Below are 20782 nucleotides of genomic sequence, written 5' to 3' on the forward strand. Positions count from 1 at the left end.
TATTCCACTATTCCTAAACAACGAGAAAAAGTGTCCTTTGGATAAAATATCGAAAGGTGGGATCACGAGGCATGCGTAGAAGCAACAGGCATAGCCTGCTTTAATCGTCAAGGCGCATGTACCAAATCTTCGAAATGCATATATTCCAGTTTATTTTGCTCGCGTACAACACAATTTATCGTAACTTGCCGTGATTCCCCTGAGAAAAGAGACACACGTGTGCTAACATCCAAGGCATTAAATCTTCTAACAAATGTTTGACGAAGTGACACGAACGCGTTATATCAATCGGTATATAAGGGTGAATCTTCTTCGGGGGTGGTTTAGATATGTTCTAACCGGTATTCCGTCACGCGATACGCTACCCGAAAGTTATGATAGAATTATACTAATCCAATAAAAGAGAAGTTTCTCGAATTTGTTAATAATAATTATTTAATTTCAACCTTTGCTGCTATAAATATAATAATTCTTATTAACCGAATGTAACGATTTGAACTATTAAAATAATCGCAACAGAGAAGAATGGAGAATAGTTTATGCAAACAGGTGTTGTCCGTGAGTACGAAGTTTTTGGTAATCGCAGTGATTTCTCAGACTATGGGTTTTGTCAACGTTACTCCAGGTAAGATTAAAATATTCTATTAAATTTTTTAAATAATATTCGTATTAATTAAATGGACAATCGAATAAATACATTCTAGCACGTCAGTCTTTTCTTTTTTTTTTTTTTTTTTTTTTAATGAATGGTAGGTCAACAGTTTGTTTTTAACGGTTAAAGTATTTTTATTAAATGCTACAATTTTATTAAAAATATTTTAACTATTAAAAATATCGTTGATCCATCGATAACTATACGTAAAAGAGTGGAAAAGGATCGTAGAAGGATAAAATATTAAAAAGTATAAAAATTAGTATTAATAGAAACATACAACCTTTGGCGACCCTCGTTTTTCTGATGTAGCAAGCAGTTGTGCGTATGAATGAAATAAACATACTTTCTGTGCAATTTGTTTCGATGGCTGACACAACAACGACTTCTTCTACTTGTTTGGGTCTCGATCCAGTTTCTGTTGAGCGCGATGGCGTTTGATATACATCACGTTTAAATACATGTCCATAAACCACTTTTTTTTTTTAATACGAGTTTATATTATTAATTTATTCCAACAAGCTGTATTAATTATGAAAAAGTGTAGAAATTCGTCCTTATCAAATCAAATTCAGATAATGTAAGCAAGTTGGTTGCTTCGTTAAACATTTTGTACTCATATCTATATCAGCAATCGAGAGATTGTTCTTTTTTCAAGATATAACTTAATTACAGAGTCGCTAATAAAGATTATTACGTGCTTTATTATTAGAGCGTAACAAAATTGATTTTAAAAAGACCAATAGATATGCAACGAAATATCGATATTTGCAAGAGCGAAGATGCTGCTTTTTCATCTTAAAGCGACATTAAAATAAAAGAGAACAATAATGTAGAATAACTGCGATCTTCAAATGGTATAAATTCAGTTTTATTTGTTTGTTCAGCGTATGATGAACATTCCACAAGAGTGTACAACGTAGGCGTTCTTATGGCTTCTCGCTTGAATAGTCCTTTCGATCTGGAGAGATGCGGTCCAGCCGTCGACTTGGCTTTGGCCGAAGTAAATGACTTCTTAAGCGTGCACAACGTAAAGTTGCGCAAGGTTCAAGGAAGGTAAGACGAATGTAAAAAATATCCCATCGATACGTTTCCTAGCCTCCGTTTCTTGACCCTTGGACGACCAATCGTTTAGATATGTTTATGCGTAGTAGGGTCGTTGGTTTTACGTCGTATTTTTGTTTGCCGACAATTCGCTCGTAATTCTTCTCGTACTTGTTTGTGCGTTCTATCAATTGACCTTCTGTTTACGTAAAATGAAAGAAAAATAAGGGAAGTAGAATAAAGTGTCTGTGCCCTAGATTACGTGTATTACGCGCGACCCTGTGTAAACTGATTCACTTTTGACCACGCGTTCTCATCGCTTCCATGTCATTACATTGATCCAATTGGACAGACGTTTGCCGTTTGCACAAAAGACAGGCCTTCGATGCCGTGACTCGTTGATCGTGACCACTGTTTGGTGAAACGAGATTAGTCGTCTGAAATTTGAATAAAATTGGAGAATGTAGTAAATTTTGAAAAGTTAAAAATAATATCAACGTTTTCAATTTTTTATAAAGGAGTATCAGAGTTATGGTTGTATATTTGGCTACTACAAAATGTTGTCACCTTAAGAGCTATTTTTAAAAAGCTTATGTCTAACAGATCTAACAGATCGTTTTCATTTTCTACCTTCAGTGTAAGAACGTGAGCTGCAAACATGCGAACGTGCGTATCTGGTCTGCGAACATGTATATCTGGTGTGAAAACGTGACCTACGAACGTGCAAATGTGGCCTGCAGACGTGGCCAGCGAATTTTGATTTTTGTCCCGAAGGCTCGTTCAAATTTCGCATTGTGCGTCATATTAAAATACTATTATTTAGTCATAAAATAACTTTTAAACCGGGAAACGAACAGAAATGTATTTATCGTGTTCTTGCCCGATCATATTCGATTAAAATATCAAAAAATATATATAAAAACCATCAAGTGCTGAACAAGTACCGATTACTAAAATATCGATGCCAAATATCAGATATCGAATATCAAACTTTCGCTGTAAATCTAAAACTAATAAAAGTCCAACGAGTGCCAGGTTTGCCCTGTGCGATCGAACGACGTAGAATTAGACTAATTCGACAGAACGAATTAATCCACGTCACAATCGGTTAACGAAGGTAGCGAAGGGCAAGGATGACCGAGCGTGATAATATCCCTAGGATCAACCGGTATATCCAATCATTGGCCATTCAACGGTGCGATTTAAATCTATCATTATTTCCGAGTGGTACTTTACACTTGAAATGACGCTGCATTCTGCCAGCCCCCCCAACAATTATCGATCATTCGAGTCGTAGGTGCGTTACGAACGTTCCACGGGTTCTCCACGGGGATATCTCTCGTATACAACACCCTGTTTCGATCGTTTCCTCTTTTCCCTTGGACCGGTAATTCGATCGCAACCTGTTTGCACGACGAAACACCATCATCCATCAACTCGTTTGCCCTCTGTTCCTTTTCCCGGTATTGTTTGATTCCTACAACCCATTGTCCCACGCTTCCTTTTTGTTCCGTCGTCGACTCGAATGGGATCGTGTTGCGGAGAAAACGGCGCACAGGAAAACACGTGATCCTGAAAGATTGCCGACAAATAGTAGACCGGGAGGTCACGTTAAAGCGGACCTTCTTCCTTTGGATCGATCCAAAGAGATATATAGAACGACGAAGAAACAAGCTTCGCAACTTTTGTAATAGATAATATTTGACAAACGAAGGAGAAAAGATTTTTAACGTTATATCAAACTTTTTCTTCGTGTCTTTTCGTTGTTAAGGAATTTCTCAATTTTCAGACAAATACGAGAAAATCGTTGTTTGCCGTGTAATATTTACGAAACGTTGAAAAAAAATGCAAAGTTTCATACTTTTAATAGAAATTTGAATACCACGTTTGTTTGTTTTTTATTCTAATATTCGATACATTTCCATTTTGAATTCTTTTCATCGTAATTTCTAGTAGAATTATGAATGCAAAAATAGAATTATAAATTGGCCAGGTACAATACAATTCTACAACTATTCGTTAATCTTGTTTCGTTTTGTAGATTTTTTTTATAAACTTCATACTTTATTCAACGGGATTGTGAATTTTAAAAGACAAAATTATTAATTAACTAGGAATAATATAACCTTACGGTTATATATTAACGATCAATTAATGAAATTTTAAAAACTGCAACTCTATGATTCGCAGCTATCCGTCGTGTAGTGGATCCGCGGCACCAGGTTTAGCCGCTGACATGCACTTCCGGGCGAACGTGATCGCGTTTATCGGTCCAGCCTGTGCTTTCGCCCTGGAACCCGTGGCAAAACTCGCCGCCTATTGGAACACTCCCATAATCACTGGAATGGGTGACCAAGTATCGATCATTCTAATTCGATGTAGCTCGTCAAAGACAAACAGAAAATGAACCTTTACGCTTTTAGAAGATATTTGTATCTATTGTTAAAAATCCAATCCTCTCCACATTCCTAACAATAACTCAGACATTTTCTTAGGGATATATCGGCTGCTAAATTATATAGAAAGTTAATAGAAAGTTCAAAGAAGATAATATATATAGCATGAATTGCACGAATAAAATTATATAATTATATCCGTAGTCTACTCGTTAACAATTATTTACATAACGCTGTTCGTTTTCATATTACGACATTTTCAATTCGATGAAGCCGCCATCGGAGGAAGAACTGTCCGTAACATCGGGTATCCTTGGGAGAATCAATAAATGGAAGAATGAAAGCTCGGTAAGGAGAGTGTAATTATGCTTCTATGTTCGTTAAGTTAATTGATCGCGTTTTTCGCTTAATTATCGCATGTAACGGAAGCATTTAGGTGGAAGAGAACACGAGATATTTCTCCTGATACCGCATCCCTATTTACGACTTCGTTAGTATTCTTAATTAGTCGCGCGCTTGTTAACGCGACTAATATAAAACTAAAACGTATATCATACGCGCGAATAAAATAACTGAAAGTCACAGGTAAAAGAGGCGATAAGTCCATTTTTGTATTTCATAATTTCAATTTTATTTAATCTGTGAAGTTTAAATCTATCTTTCAGCTATAAATTCCGTTTTAGATGGCAATAAATAAATAAATGAAAACTTTCTGCAATTTATAAATCATATTTCAAAAGTTGCTTAGAATGTATCATTCGATCCTGAATTCTTGCTTTCAAGGGAATCTTCAAAGACAAAAGCAAATATCCAACTCTAACAAGGATGTCTTATTGCCAGTGTCGACTTCGACTGGTATTCTCTAGTATATTTAAAGAATTTGGATGGTCCCACGTAGCGCTGATATTGGACAGATCCGATCTGTTCTCGTGGACTGTCGGGAAAAATTTGGAATACGGTTTAAGAAAAGAAGGGCTGTTGAAGTTCGTGAGAGAACTCGATGGAAATTCCGAGGACGAATCGTACCATTATTATTTGCGCGATGCTAGTATGTATGCACGAGGTAAACGTCACACATATATCTGGATTTCTTTCAAATTAACATTTCTAACAGCGTATTTTTTCTGTTTCGAAATTAACACGTCATTCGTTTTCCGACAGTGCTGATCCTTAGTGTTCGAGGAACTCTGGTTAGAAAGTTTATGTTGGCTGCTCACGACTTGGAAATGACGAGGGGAGATTGGGCGTTCCTCGATGTTGAAATATTTCAAGTAAAACGAAAGTTTCTCTTCTAAACATAGGGTGGTTAATAAGCTACCGATCGACAAGAGATTTAGTAACTCGATACTTTTCTGAAAATTATGAAAATTTTTTTTCTATGATACGAAAGAATGGTTTAAAGCGTCCACTATTCTTTAACTTGGCGAAAGTAGACCGATTTTTCAAACTAAAATAGGTAAATCAATGATAGATGAAGTAAAAGTAGATGAAGATAGCGTGCAACAATGTCACAATTAAACGATGCAGAAAAATCTTCAAAGCTTCCTTTACAGATGCGAAACGATTAAAATCAGTCGGCACTCAGCCGGCCAGCCATATCAGATACAAATAAATATGCGATTAATTTCATTAAATATGTGTAGGAGGAAATTTATGTGGATGAATAAAATTAGCGTGTTAGAAATGTTCAATCCGAATTCAAATTTAAAATCCAAGTCAGAACGCTTTAATTGGAATTGAAATTGAAATTCGAAAACTTACATATACGGAAGTGTTATACAAGACAGGCAAACAAATTTCTTTCCCTTTTTAATAAAAATTCAGGGAGCCTATTGGGGTGACCACGATTGGCAGGTTGACGACGAGGATGATGCCATTGCTAGAAAAGCGTACGAGGCACTGCTCAGAGTATCTCTTTTACAACCAACCAGTCCGAGATTTCAAGATTTTGCTGACACTGTTCGCCAAAGAGCTCAAACCGACTACAATTATTCTTTCTCGGAAGGAGAAGAGGTATTAGTATCCTCTTAGCCTATAAATACCGGATAAAGATAACTAAACTAATAAATACTTAACGAGTGTTCGCGGACAGTGTTATACTTTCAAACTGCCAAAAAACCGATATCCATCGTATAACATAAGGAACGTAATAAAACTTTTACTACATTTTAAAAGAATTCTTTTTAACTTAACAAATCCATCGAGTAAAATGAAGTAATAATACTAGATAATAATACTAATAATAATAGATAATAATACTAAATAATAATAAACAAGCACAATGAACAGGTCTTATCGCGTTCCAGGTGAATTTCTTTATCGGAGCTTTCTACGATGGCGTATATTTGCTCGGAATGGCATTGAACGAAACTCTGTCCGAGGATGGAGATATCACAGACGGCATATCGATAACGAGGAGAATGTGGGACCGAGACTTCATTGGTATTACGGGGCACGTGAGGATCGACGACAATGGAGATCGCGACGCGGACTACAGTATCCTGGATTTAGATCCTATCACGGGAAGGTCAGCGTCAATTAAGCCAGCCATTCCTCCGATCCGTTTGCTAATCAACCGCCATTCTATCAGTCAACTGAGTACATTCGAACCAAAACCGCCGCCACTGTGAAACCCTCGAATTTACTTTGAATACCAAGCAGAATTTTGACGAACCATATATACATATGTATCACGTATACTGCAATTAGATATTGTTCTATAAATTTATGCAGATTTATGCAGATGCTAATATTCCTTCGAAATTTTCTAGGTTTGAAGTCGTTGCGCACTATTTAGGATTAAATCGAGAATATAGTCCCGTGGCTGGGAAGAAGATTCATTGGCCCGGAGGAAGAGAAGGTCCTCCTGCCGATGTTCCGGAGTGTGGATTTCTAGGAAACGATCCTTCTTGCACGTCCAGGACTGAAGCGTATACTTTTGTCGCTTATACCAGTTTGGCCCTCGTTGTGTTTCTACTCGTTGCTGTTACCGCAATATGTGTGTTGTACAGGCTAGTAATATTTCCATTTTACAGACATTATCGTGTAACACGGTATTATATATTATATATAATATTATACGATTTTGTATAGAATTTTTTGCCAAGAGTGTTGAAATTTGTGTTGAATATACACTTTTGTCTAGAATAATAACATTTATACACGTATATTTGCAGACATTTAAGGGTGTCGGCTGATCTGAACAACATGTCCTGGAGAATCAGACCTGAAGAACTGCTTCTAGAAATAGGGAAGCCGTTCTCTTCGAAAATTAATCTACACCAAGCGATAGCTGAGGTGAATACTAACGAGTCGAACGAAGAAAACATAATAAAATCAACTCTGTTTTTACAGAATTTTGGATTGGAGCAGCGTATTCGTCGTGGATCGCAATTCAGCTGCGAATCCTTACCTCCAACAACGGTATTCACCACCGTTGGAATTTATAAAGGAGAAAGAGTGGCTATTAAAAAAGTCACTAAAAAGAAGGTAGTTGACGTCACCAAGAAATTATTGTGGGAGATTAAACAAGTTCGAGACGTTACATCGGAAAATACTGTCAGGTATGTTAATAATATTCTATTATCATATTAAGATTGTGTAGCAACATAATGTTATAATATTGAAAACAAACTGTTATTCGCAAGATGAAATGTTACAAACGAATTTCAGATTTATCGGAGCTTGTCTCTGTTCTCCATCACCGACCGTGTTAATCTTGACGGAGTATTGTCCTCGAGGTTCCTTGAAAGACGTCCTAGAGAACGAAGCGATTAAATTGGATTGGAATTTTCGAATGTCTCTAATCCACGACATCGTTAAGGTACAGCAGGTGCACATATTGTGTCACAGGTTCATTTCATCCGACTATGCAGAATTTCAGTTCTATGTTAAACAACACGTCCCTTTCACGTCGTGTTATATAATTCGTGATAATAATATATTTCAAATTTACATAAAAGTTACATATTTTATGTTAAACAAAAAATATTATCATTGCTATATCAATTTACCTAAATTTACGTAAAAGTTCTTTTATTTGTTTATCCCAAATTTCGTCACCGCCTTCCATGGTTATTTGTTATAACTCATATAATTTATATTTCTCACTGATTTATCGATATTCGAATAAAATTTGCATAATATTACTAGAATTTTGTAAATACAAAAAAAGTTTCATTTTATCAGGGAATGTCTTATCTTCACGCCAGCGAGGTATCAGCACATGGAAAGCTTCGATCCTGCAACTGTTTAATCGATGGCCGTTTCGTCTTAAAAATTTCAGACTTTGGTCTCAAAACACTCACTACCCCGTCTGACTTAATAATGGATGATAATTATTATACCAGTACGTAAGAGCAGTTTATGAAAAATGAATGGAACGTTATTGACCATTATGCAATTATTGTTTGATAGAATTGCTCTGGATCGCCCCGGAACTGTTGTCATTAACTGTGACACCAGGCAGTGCAGCAACTCAGAAAGGGGATGTTTACAGTTTCGCGATCATCCTAGAGGAAATCGTGGTTCGCGGTGGCCCATACGAATCTGTGAAATCGTTTATGACTTCCCAAGAGGTATGATAGAAATTTTGACATAATTTTTAGGATGTGGTATGATATCCAATTACAGTAAGAATTATAGAAAATAGCTATAAAATTGATAACAGAAAAAAAATAATTGCAAAGATAATTACAGAAAAATAAAAAAATTAATGACTATTAATCACTATGATTATTTGCAGAACAATAATAAAGATTAATCTTTTAATGCGATTTACCGCGATTTGCTGTGATTTACTGTAATCATGTTCAAGTATCATGCCACATCCTGAAAATTATACATTTTTATTAATATTGTTAAGTATTGAAATATTTATATCGTGTTAGATTAGCTTTTCCCGCTTACATATTGTCAATAATTCTTGTACAAATTGCCCAAAGATCGTCGGCCGGGTTGCAGCATCAGAAACGCCATCATTCAGGCCGGAAGTGACACCAAAAGACTGCCCACCTGATATCTTATCCCTTATGGAGAAATGCTGGAACGAAATCCCAGAAGAACGACCAACATTTCATGCAATTCGCGAAACTATACGTGGCATTATGAAGTAAGTCTTGTATTTGTCCGTAAAAAAAAATACAAATTTCTTTTCTTCGACAAAGCGCCTTTATCTAAAACTGAAAATGACGTTAGATTTAAAAAAAAACTGTAACATTCCAGAGGCTACTGTGAAAATTTAATGGACGATCTATTAAGACGTATGGAACAGTATGCGAATAATTTAGAAGCCCTTGTAGAGGAGAAAACGGAACAGTTGAGTCTTGAAAAGCGCCGTAGCGAAGAACTTCTGTATCAAGTGCTTCCAAGGTAACGATATATTTAAAATATTTCTAAATCCGAAATTTCTTAAGATTTCTACATTTCTTAATATTTCTAAACGCTGTTTCTTTCGAGAATAAAAGAATTTCTATGTTTATTTATAATTAAAATATCACAGGCAAGTGGCGTGTCAGTTAATGGCTGGAGAGCTGGTTCAACCAGAACAATTCGAGTGCGTGACAATTTATTTCAGTGACATAGTTGGCTTCACAGCTCTCTGTGCACAAAGTACACCAATGGAAGTGGTGGATTTTTTAAACGACCTCTACAGTACTTTCGATCGCATCATCGAATTCTACGATGTTTACAAGGTACTTCAATATCAATTACTAAAACTAAATCCAAAGCTGTTGTTCAACTACGGATATTTATGAACTTATGAAAAATTTAAAGATGATAAATGTGTAAAACATCCAAAGTAAAGTAAAAATATGAAAATATGAAAAATTCTAATTAAATATGGATTAAAATCCATTTTATTCAATTTATTTTCATAAATATCCGTAACTTAATGCAGTTATTACAATTTTGAATAAGATGCTCGCATTGCTACTAACATATAATATAATTAAACTAAGGTGGAAACAATAGGAGATGCATACATGGTAGTGTCTGGGTTGCCAGAAAGAAACGGCAATGAACACGTGAGAGAAATTGCCCTGATGGCTCTAGCGATTCTCGATTCTGTACGTTCCTTCACTATAATGCATAAACAGAATGCACAGCTCAGTGTTAGAATTGGTGTACACAGTGGACCTGTTTGCGCGGGTGTAGTTGGTCAAAAGATGCCACATTATTGTCTTTTTGGTGATACAGTAAATACTGCATCAAGGATGGAGTCTTCGGGACTACGTAAGTCATTTTAAATCATTTCCGGAAAACCTCGTGATATTAGTATTTCTATATAATGATTAAATATAATCTTATATAATATATAATCTTATATAATATATAATCTTAATATAATATATTATATAATCTTATATAATATAATTCTATATAATGATATACCATTAAATTTTAATTCTAATTTCAAGTTTATTTAAAAAAAAAACTTTGAATCACTTTGGATCACTGATATTTCCTTTTGCTTTTTTCATTCCAATCCCTTTCTTAAATATGTTTGATATAGCGCTACGCATACACATTTCTGAAGCAACAAAATGTATATTGGATAAGTTTGGAACATTCGATTTGGAGCTCAGAGGTGAAGTGGAATTGAAGGGGAAGGGGCGAGTAACTTCTTACTGGTTAAGGGGTTGCTCCGAACCAGATCTAAGGCCACCAACACCGAAATACCGGAAACACAGCGTTAGTACGCCGGACAATAATTTAAATCCTCTAATCTTCCCGCCTAATAATACAAATGGTGCAAAAGCCAACAACAATACTTTCATTAATTTATCCGAATTACAGCAGACCGTGTAATCTTCGTAAATTTAAAGGTAAAGTGTAAAAAGAATCAATGTTCCATGGTAGATGTTCTTACGATTTAAAATTAAAGCTAGGACTCGTAATTATAATAAATTTATTTTATTTTTTCCTATTACAATATGTCGATTCGGGATGTTTACATCAATAACATTTAATTTATACGTAAATAGAAGAATCTATAATAGGCTTTTGTCGTCAGGCGTGTATATTAAATTGTTCATTTCGATCGACATGACTGTTCGAAAAATTGGTAATATCATTTTTATTCTGTTTGTGAAACAGTTCTACTTACCGATATCGGTGCAATTTAATATACTTGTCTAACAACAATGATCTACGTAAAGCTCCAGTAAATTGGAAGAGTCAACAAAAAAAATAAGAATTTCCTAAAAGAAATGGAAAAACACACTTTATTTTGTCAACTTTCACTGTGTCAAACTATTCGCGGTTTCAACGTAGTGTAACTTCTTTCTCAATGTTTCTTGCTGAATAGACTACAGCAGAATTACCATCTTTATCTTTATTATCGTTTCCGTTAAACACTACTAGTAATCGGTCACAAACCTCTGTATTTTGTATTAATGTGAAACAAAAAAAATGTAATATCAAATGTTTTTTTTTTTTTTTCTTTTGAACTTCCTAATAAAAGATATATCATGTAGATGTATGCATTATTTTCTTATCTGAAACAAATAGCTCTCACAGCAAGAAGCCTATTGCAATCTGCCTTATCAGGTAAAGGTAAAGACAGGTGAGAAGTTCCGTTTTCTTCGTCGATGAACTCGAATTCGTGTATTCTTGACTGTACTTTCATGTCCCTGAAAGGTCCATTTAATATCAAATAATGTAGCTATAGCGAATACTTTGTCTTTTTTTTAAATCAACTGTAGTACATTCAGGAGCATATTTAACAAATTAACTAAAAAAACAATCGTTGGTTATTACTATTACAGTTACAATTATTATTTGAGGATACCTGTGCGTCCCGCTGCTTAGGCTGACCTACTTTCGTTCATGTAAGGAGATTTGCTCACGTGCAGGGATATTTTGACCGATTTTTAATTGTCAATAACTAAAACACAAAACCGAAAACGCTGAGAGGAAATTTCCTCTCTATAAAAAATATAGTAAACGATTAATTTCTCTTTCTTAGGCAACCTATAATTGCTTTCATTATTGCGCCATTTTGTCATTCTCACACTTGTCCATTTTGAGTAGAAAAGTAGATATAAACTTTTTCGTAGAACCGTACAATGAAATAGGTTTTTGTCTATGCTAGTGTACAAACAAACGCGGCAGATCCTTAATTTTATAGGTTCTTGTACATGCTAACGTCAATTAAACTCAGCACTTGGCCGCATAGTGCAGCACTACTAGTCCAGAAACAACCATTTTCAACACTGTCATTTCCTCTCCGTTAAGGTATACGTATATATGTGGGTAGCGGTAACACGTTTAGTCCTAAAGAGAAGGTTACCGAATAAAATCTTTAACAACATTGTAATTGAATAACGACGTCTTATTTTAATTTACAATATCAGGAACATACCAGGTCTGTATGAAACCGGAATTTGCCTATAGATGGCCCTAGCTGATAATGTAGTTATCACTAAACTGTGTCATTGATGCCAAAAGTCTTTGTTGACATCTCACAAATATTTTCGACTCGGAACAATACAAGTTTCATACAACAGCATAGTAGTTTGTAATAGCGTTGAACATGTCAAATTTTGTGCCTGGATACTACGATTTGCGGACAGCATTGATTTTCTGTTACCATTTGAAGAAAACTGCTGCAGAATCGCATCGAATGCTTGTCGAAGCTTACGGTGAGCATGCTCTTGGTAAATCACAGTGTTTTGAGTGGTTTAAAAAATTCAAAAGTGGCAATTTTGACGTGAGGAACGAAGAACGTGGAAGACCACCGAAAAAGTTTGAAGACAGCGAATTGCAAGCATTGTTGGATGAGGATGACGCTCAAACGCAACAACAACTCGCTGATCAATTAAACGTGACACGAGAAGCCGTCTCGATACGTTTGAAAGCTATGGGAAAGATTCAGAAGGTTCCACATGAACTGAATGAAAGACAGCAGGAAAACCGAAAAACCATTTGCGAAATGCTGCTCGCCAGATACAAAAGAAAGTCATTTCTCCACCGAATTGTGACTAGCGGTGAAAAGTGTATATATTTTGAGAATCCTAAGCGTAAAAGATCATGGGTAGATCCAGACGAATCACCGACATCGACTACAAGACCAAATCGCTATGAACGGAAGACAATGCTCTGTGTTTGGTGGGATCAGAAGGGTGTGATCTATTATGAGCTGTCAAAACCTGGCGAAACCGTTAATACTGAGCGCTACCGACAACAAATGATCGATTTGAATCAAGCTTTGCGTGAAAAACGACCAGAATATCAAAAAAGGCAACACAAAGTAATTTTGCTTCATGATAATGCACCATCACATACAACAAAACCGGTCAAGGAAACGATCGAAGCGTTCAGTTGGGAAATACTTTCGCACGCGGCTTACTCACCAGACTTGGCTCCGTCCGATTACTATTTATTTGCATCGATGGGACACGCACTTTCTGACCAGCACTTCACTTCTTACGAAAATGTACGAAAATGGCTCGATGACTGGTTTGCCTCAAAAGAGCAACAGTTTTTTTGGCGTGGCATCCACCAATTGCCAGACAGGTGGGAAAAATGTATAGCTAGCGATGGGCAATACTTCGAATAAAATATTTTTAATCATTTTCATACAATAAACGTATATTTTCTATACAAAAATTTCGGTTTCATACCTGGTACTGTATCCTGCTTTTAAAGCTTTATATTCATTGGATAATCTAACACGTCTTTCTTTTAACGGGGTAAGTTATGAATTCATGATTATACTGTATATTTATAAATGTATATGTTTATAATATTTGAAGAAATACACTTTGTTTAAAAAACGACGTTAATTACCATCGTAATGAGATTAAACACAAATCTGCAGATGATCTTGATTATGATTTTATGTTAGAAATTGTAAATAACAAAGTCCCAGCAGATGATGATAGAGAAAATTTAATTACAGATACACAAGGAGGATGAAATGATCAAGAAACTATAAATACCCAGATCTTTTAAAAAGGGAAAGGTCATGGAAAATATAAGGAAGGAATTACCTTACACCTATAAAGTACCAGAAAATTTTGAAAAGTTACAAGAATATTTGCAAAATTATAATACTGATTATCGTAGATCGTATAACTAAATGTAATCATTGCCCAACGAATAATACAGATGAAGGAAAGTTGTCAAATTTATTTTTATTTTTGTTGCAACATGTAAATAATCATGTTGTAGGAAATGATGTTGGAAGCATAGTTAATGGTTTTCAAATTATTGATAGGTAATATATAAATTTCTAATAAAATTTATTTACTTGTATTATATATATATTATATTACACATATTTATTTCAGATTGTCTCTTTTCTTATACGATCTTGCTCATCTAAATCCACAGAATGTCAAATCTGTTGTACAAGGAATAATCAAAGAAAAGCATGATGACTTTGAGAAAGATAAGAAGAAATACCCTGGCCTAGATACAGTATGTTTAACATGTAATTATATTAAAAATATATTTTCAACAGTAGTTAATTATAATCTTCTAATAAAAATCTTTTTCTTCAGCTTATTTTCTTCAAATTGGTGCGTATCAAATTTCTTTGATATTTCCAACGTCTGATTTTAGACATCCTGTAACTACTGCCTGTGCAATATTTATGTCTGAAATACTATTTAGATGTCGTATTAAAAATAAAATAGATATTTCAAAGGGTCTTTTTGTATGTACACTTATATTAGAGGTAATTGTTACTACTGCTGTTATATTTTTATACTCGAACATATTATGTGGAAATGCAATACACTATATTAATAATATTCCATTCACATTCACAGTATACGGTATTAAGTAAACGATTTGCTCCATGTGTGATAAATTTCTTACACGCAATAATTTACGTATCCAGTCCTAAACATCTAATTCAAGATATAAAAACGATACCAATCTTTAAAAGAATCAAACACTCAGGAAATTTATTAATACTAGACGAAGATCAATCTAAGTTAGATGTTAATCCAAGTAGTAGCTATATGAAAGCGTCCGATCTGATAGACGGACCCTTAGACGATGATTTCAAAATAAGAGCATTATTAATAGCTGTAAATTTATTGGGAGAATTTAAAAATCATCTAGAAGAACTGGAAGCTGTGTATTCGATATTCGAACCAATTTTAAAATTGCTTAAATCGAATTCTTTTGACAAATATCCACCAAACGTGAAGAAACATATTATGCAATTACGAAAAGATTTGGAAGAACTAAAGAATAAAAAATTAAGATATATCATGGTTGAAAAGAAGAAAGCAAAACCATTAAGACTATATGGGCCGTGAATTGAAGCAATGTATGTAAAAATTGAACTTACAATTTCAAACCATATCGTTTTATAAATTCAAAAATGTTATTAAGTTTCGTATATTTTTTACAGATGTGGCGGTAAGAAACATAAGGCTATGTCCAAGGAGAAAGCTGAAAGAGAAAAGTTGTTACACAAGTATAAAAAATAAATGAGAGGTGCTATGCGTGAAATACGAAGAGACAGAGCTTTCTTAACGAAACTACAAATAAAACAACAGATTAAGAGCGATGAAGAACGTAAACGCAAGGTAAAAGAAATCTTTGGAGAAGCTTCAGTGCAACAGAGTGAATTAAAGAAATTAAAACGGAAGAAATAATAGTAAGAGAATAAACGGAGCATTCTGGAGTTTGTATATATTATCTCTCTTAGACAATATTGCTATTTTGAATGATTTTGTGTAAGATTGTATTAACGATGACTTCGGATATAACGAATCATGATCGCTATATTAGCATTTCTTAAGATTCTTATAATTTCATTAATTATAGTAAATGTAAATAAGCATTTTCATAAGAAAATCTTTTAATGCATTTCGTTTATGAAAATAATACTGTAATTGTATTATACGGAGATAATTCACAACACAAAATAAAATTCTCTCATCCACGGCTTAGTTTTCAAGAAAAGCGAATTCGAAAATTTGTCGAGTGTACTTGAATTTAGTTAATTACTCATTGGAATAAACAATCAGAAAAAGGTTATTCTCCTTACGAAAATAGATAGAAAGTGTGATATAAAATTTTTCAATTCATTTTTCCTCTTAATTTTCAAGAAAATAGAATTTGAACGTGTTTAGTTAAGAATTGTCCTAGTGTACATGTATAAGTTTTCAAATCTATTTTTCTTGGAAACAAAGCATCTTGTGAATAAATTTTATTCTACATTTCTGACTTATTTTCATATGTAAAATAATCTGATTATTTATTTCTATCTAGTCTGGAATTAGCAATATTCAAATATACTTGACAAATTTCCAAACTCGATTTTCGCAAAAACGAAGTGTTATACGAAAAAATGTTATTTTATATTTTCTTACTTTTTCATAAGGAATCACCTTACGCCCGCTTGTATTATATGTACATATTCTTCGGCAACACACTGTGTATATATATATATATATATATATATATAATAAATGGTTTCTAGAGATATATTTCTTACTATTTATACTGTACTTTTTTAATTAAGATATTGTTATTCTAAAGTAATTAAAATGAATCAAATAACCAGCTTTTTCGCGAAAACTTGTGAAATGAATTATATGCATTTAAAATTGTATCTTTTTTCATCATATATTCTGGTAAAACTAAGCAAGTTTCAAAATTATTATATATATTATTACATGGAATTTGAATACGCTTAAACTGAAATTCATCACTATCTGTAATTTTGCAGACAGGTACTGATTTCTTTTTTAAATAAACAAATGAGTGCCATTTATCAAAGTATTCTTTTAAAATTTCAAAATTTTGAAATGACCTCATTACTGCATTTTTTAATTGTAAATCACGTTGGTAATCAATATTATAAAGGGAATTTCTTAAAATTTCTTTAAGTCCTTCTCGTAACAAGAGCTGATTATGTAATTTCATTGCCACTTTCACATCATCGTTCATTTTCACTTTTTGTGCAATATACTGTTCCCAAAGCAGAAAGTACTTTCTCAAAATTTTGTGTTCCATCATGGAAATCGCAAGAAATTCTTTTTTTCGTATATAGAGAACATCTTGTAACTTGGAGTGCCAATGTAAAATAAATCTTTTCAATAGGAAACCAATGGCAATCTCATTTAATTCTTGTTTACGAACCATTTTTATTTTGTACTGCCGAGAAAATTCTATCCAATTGAAAAAGTATTTACGAGTTACATTCAATTCCCAAAATTGAATCGCTTGATATAACTTTTGTTTCTCTTGTATAACATTGCAAAGCGCATTTCTCCACTTTTCTATGTAAATATATTGCAATTGTAGCATAATTTCCTTACTTTTATCGTTTAAATAAGATAATCTAATTCTTTTCTCTTTTCTATAAGCAGCATAGTTATAAAACTTCTTTAAAGTTTTAATTGTCAACTTTTTTTCATAAAAATTGCCCGCTGCAAGTATCTTTCTTCTTTTGCATTTTTTTTTAATTATATATAAACGCCAATTATTGAACATTATACTCTTTTTTCTGTTTTCAAATATGTTTCTAATTTCATGACTTTTTATTGAATTTTGTAGACTCATATTATACCAGTCTTGCCATGCAAAGAATGTCTTTTGTACAAGTTTGAAGTTGTAAAACATTTCGATATTTTCATTCATTGTCTTCTCTGTGATGGATTCATTTACACACTACATGGAAAAATAAAATTTAATAAGAACAATGGTAAATACAATTCATGGATCAATTAAAAATCCTACCGATATAAAATGTTCAAAATATCGTTTTAACAATTTTGTTCTATTGTATACAGAAACACGTTCTTCTATATTTAACTTTTTTAGTTTGTATTCATGATATATTTTCCAAGCATCAAAATATTTTATTAACAATTTACTTTTATAATGCATAATTGCATGTGCTATTTTACTTTTTTGTAATATAAATTCACAACTATTAATCCAAATTCTTATGAAAGTTTGTAAAACTTTCTTTGCATAAAATTTACGTGCCTAAATTGAAAGTTATTTATAAATTAGAACTCAATTACACGAGTCAAGTGTTAATTATTAAATTACCATTACCTTATCAATTTTATCTTTTATAATTTTTTTCTCCTTTTGTAATGCTACATATAATTTCCAATTTGTAATACAGCTTTTCAAACAATATATATTGTAGAAAGCAACAGATTTTTCTAATAAGGCTCTTTTCTTATTTGTCATTGAAACACAATTATTCCAATGTTTAAAATAATTTCTTAATAAAGATTTAGAATAATGTGTCTCTGCTTTTTTATAATTGACAGAAACTATAGGGTCATTAGTGCACTTATCCATAAATGAAACAATATTTTTCCATTTTAATAATACATTTTTTGATAACGCATTCAAAACCTTTTTTTGTAATTTTTTGTGATAAAAATAATCTGCTTTATATTTAGCTCTTCTTGTATGTAATTTGTGTATAACATAGATCTTCCAGTATCCAAAAACATTTCTTAATATTGCTTTATTATAAAAATTATCATGCGATTTCCGAGTAAAACTAAATAAAGATAATCAATTTTATATTGTTATACTATTAAGTTGATTTTTGATATCTTACTTTCGAAATTGTTGAATATTAGTATTTATATTTGACATTTCAGTCTTATGTATTGTATTTTGCATAATCTTAAATATATTACCATATTTAATTGTGGGATTTTGTGACAAAGTGCTTTTAAACCAATAATGTAGTGATTTCAATTCTAAATTATGCATATAATTATAATGAATTATCTTTTTCATTATTATATCAGTATTTCATTAACATTCTTCCTATTATATAGGTATTTTGTAATGCTAACTTCATTACATTACTTAACTGAAGTATGACCAATATTAAAATTATGAAAGTGATTCATTGTTTTTAGTGTACTATTTTAATTGACAGAAGAAACAAATTTTTTTAGATATGAAAATACATTTTTATGCAATACATAAAATAACATTTATCATCACAGTTTGCAAAATTCAATTCTCTCTGCTTCTGTAAATATTAAACTTCTAGGCATTAAACTTTTAGATCCCAAAATAAATATTAAAAATCAAAGGAGGAAAAAAAAAATAAAAAAAATTTAAGAAATATGATTAATAAAATCTAGCAAGCTAAACGAATCAGTTCTGGATCTTGGAACATTATAATGAAAAAGTAATTGAGGAACTCTTGTCATCCACGAAAAATTTCAATGTTGATCGAATATTTATTTCAATAAAATAAAACGTATTGTATTCGTCGTAGTATTTATAATGAATTGGACATTTTGTATTGGTAAAATTAATTGTGTTTGTGTAAAAATGCAACAGGATTTATATATAATATTTAATAATATAACCTCAGTAAGTATATTGACAGATAGATATGTACTTTACCTGTTAAGAAAATTATTATTTTGCATGGCTCATAATTATATATATTTCTCTTATTTTATCTTTACTACTTCTTTTTCATCTTTATTGACACCACTCTTCTATTTAATAATATAAATAAGGTATGGCTGAAAAGATCCTGAAAGCAATATTATATAGTTGTGAAAGTGCTAATAAGAATCTAGAAAATTCAAAGGAATATAAAAAACTACTAGAAGAAAATAAATTCCTACCATCTAACGATATATTCAATGCACTATGTTTATCTTTAACAAAACTATTGACATATAAGGTATCGAAGGAGGCATATCAACGTTATACTGTGAGACTTCATGTAATCGTGGGTATCTTGTGCGTAAAAGTATATACAAAAAGTTTATTGTATTATTTCATAATTTATTGTTATTTCAGGAAGTTCTACGAGAATGGTGTAAAATCAATGATAATCTTCAAAATTTCGAAGTACTCAGAGATGAAAAGCAAAGCTTAACATTACTAAAAGGCTTGTTGAAGAAATATTTAACAGATGATACCTTAGACAGCTGTGACTCAAGCGATAATCTATTATCCTTAATCAGTGCTTTAATATGCCTGGCATCCACAGATTCATATTATAAGTGTTACGTAGAAAAGTCGATACTAAAACTAGCAGAATTAGAAACCTGCGATGAAAGTGAATATTTGTTATGTTATGCTGTACAAGAAAATTCCAATTTAGACCTTAAACTTTCAACCATAGAAACCATATATGAGTCACAGAAATGCAAATTAATAGAGCAACCGTTATTAAATAATTTCATATCATCGTGTATTGATTTAAATAAAGATGACAATATAGATGATTTAGAGAATATAAATTTGGTAGATCAATTATTCAAATTTGCCACTAAATCTTCATATATCTTCTTATTAATATGTGCATTCCTAAAGGAATTATTAGTACAGTTAGATCATGCTCCTACAGTTGTGAATTTTATACAGTCAATTTTAAAAGGCATTAAGAAACATTGTGAAAAACAAAATAAAGATATTGTAGACCTTTACCCGAGAAACGTGCAATCCCTTGTAATTTTACTACAAATAGAACCTACACATCATACAGATGATTCTAAAAATGGAACATTAAGGATGCTAAGGGATATTTATATGGAAGATGAAGATACTGTAATAACTCTATTGTCACATTACCCGCTGTGGTTAAAGTTATTTGGACAACTTTTGAGTCCAAGTGACGAGATGATGTGTTCATATAACGAGGAATTGAATTGTTTATAGTAATAAATTGTAATAAATATTGAATAGTACAGATTTGTTTTTATAATTTGTT

The 20782-nt window shown here is 32.4% G+C and overlaps 4 protein-coding genes across 7 annotated transcripts; 3 read left to right on the top strand and 1 right to left on the bottom strand.

Moving 5' to 3' along the window:
- Positions 1-3: 3 nt before the first annotated feature.
- On the top strand, positions 4-11571 carry LOC138187410 (atrial natriuretic peptide receptor 1). 3 transcript variants are annotated; one of them, XM_069128161.1, is made up of 19 exons: positions 4-625; positions 1540-1708; positions 3887-4052; positions 4366-4440; positions 4876-5155; positions 5254-5363; positions 5917-6105; positions 6399-6619; positions 6864-7103; positions 7269-7389; positions 7447-7655; positions 7765-7915; positions 8281-8440; positions 8509-8669; positions 8982-9202; positions 9316-9462; positions 9593-9785; positions 10053-10326; positions 10607-11571. In XM_069128161.1, exons 1-19 carry the CDS (start codon positions 526-528, stop codon positions 10900-10902), a joined length of 3483 nt encoding a protein of 1160 aa, XP_068984262.1. In that variant the 5' UTR covers positions 4-525; the 3' UTR covers positions 10903-11571. The 3 variants fall into 3 exon arrangements, with proteins under 3 accessions (XP_068984262.1, XP_068984261.1, XP_068984263.1); XM_069128162.1 differs by having other exon boundaries at positions 5-625; positions 9036-9202; XM_069128160.1 differs by having other exon boundaries at positions 7269-7655; positions 9036-9202.
- A 2461-nt stretch (positions 11572-14032) lies between these two features.
- On the top strand, positions 14033-15368 carry LOC138187781 (nucleolar protein 14 homolog; the record flags this gene model as incomplete). The annotated part of the gene is given in 6 exon segments (XM_081833776.1): positions 14033-14157; positions 14159-14314; positions 14388-14517; positions 14601-14621; positions 14624-14776; positions 14871-15368. Coding segments are annotated over 6 exon segments (1083 nt in total), but the record flags the coding sequence as incomplete, so codon positions are not given.
- LOC138187426 (protein SFI1 homolog) lies at positions 14323-18862 on the bottom strand. 2 transcript variants are annotated; one of them, XM_069128197.1, is made up of 3 exons: positions 18127-18862; positions 17803-18054; positions 14323-17733 (listed from the first exon to the last, which is right to left on the bottom strand). In XM_069128197.1, exons 1-3 carry the CDS (start codon positions 18379-18381, stop codon positions 16603-16605), a joined length of 1638 nt encoding a protein of 545 aa, XP_068984298.1. In that variant the 5' UTR covers positions 18382-18862; the 3' UTR covers positions 14323-16602. The 2 variants fall into 2 exon arrangements, with proteins under 2 accessions (XP_068984298.1, XP_068984299.1); XM_069128198.1 differs by lacking the exon at positions 17803-18054 and having other exon boundaries at positions 18127-18860.
- Positions 18863-18921: 59 nt separating this feature from the next.
- LOC138187436 (uncharacterized) lies at positions 18922-20763 on the top strand. The gene is made up of 3 exons (XM_069128226.1): positions 18922-19425; positions 19578-19795; positions 19867-20763. Exons 2-3 carry the CDS (start codon positions 19580-19582, stop codon positions 20728-20730), a joined length of 1080 nt encoding a protein of 359 aa, XP_068984327.1. The 5' UTR covers positions 18922-19425; positions 19578-19579; the 3' UTR covers positions 20731-20763.
- The last annotated feature ends 19 nt before the right edge of the window (positions 20764-20782 follow it).

The sequence above is a fragment of the Bombus flavifrons genome, chromosome 15, assembly GCF_040668555.2.
Source record: "Bombus flavifrons isolate JBK064 chromosome 15, iyBomFlav1_principal, whole genome shotgun sequence".
Classification (NCBI taxonomy): Eukaryota; Metazoa; Arthropoda; class Insecta; order Hymenoptera; family Apidae; genus Bombus; species Bombus flavifrons.

What these genes read in the sequence shown, in the direction of transcription:
- LOC138187410 (XM_069128160.1), top strand. Translation starts at nt 526, where the DNA reads ATGGAGAATAGTTTATGCAAACAGGTGTTGTCCGTGAGTACGAAGTTT. An exon ending in GCAATATGTGTGTTGTACAG is followed by an intron (nt 7,104 to 7,268) that starts GCTAGTAATATT and finishes GTATATTTGCAG; the next exon opens with ACATTTAAGGGTGTCGGCTG. An exon ending in ACATCGGAAAATACTGTCAG is followed by an intron (nt 7,656 to 7,764) that starts GTATGTTAATAA and finishes AACGAATTTCAG; the next exon opens with ATTTATCGGAGCTTGTCTCT.
- LOC138187426 (XM_069128197.1), bottom strand. Translation starts at nt 18,381, where the DNA reads ATGGATAAGTGCACTAATGACCCTATAGTTTCTGTCAATTATAAAAAA. An exon ending in TAAAAGATAAAATTGATAAG is followed by an intron (nt 18,055 to 18,126) that starts GTAATGGTAATT and finishes CTTTCAATTTAG; the next exon opens with GCACGTAAATTTTATGCAAA. An exon ending in ATTTTGAACATTTTATATCG is followed by an intron (nt 17,734 to 17,802) that starts GTAGGATTTTTA and finishes TTTTCCATGTAG; the next exon opens with TGTGTAAATGAATCCATCAC.
- LOC138187436 (XM_069128226.1), top strand. Translation starts at nt 19,580, where the DNA reads ATGGCTGAAAAGATCCTGAAAGCAATATTATATAGTTGTGAAAGTGCT. An exon ending in CTGTGAGACTTCATGTAATC is followed by an intron (nt 19,796 to 19,866) that starts GTGGGTATCTTG and finishes TTGTTATTTCAG; the next exon opens with GAAGTTCTACGAGAATGGTG.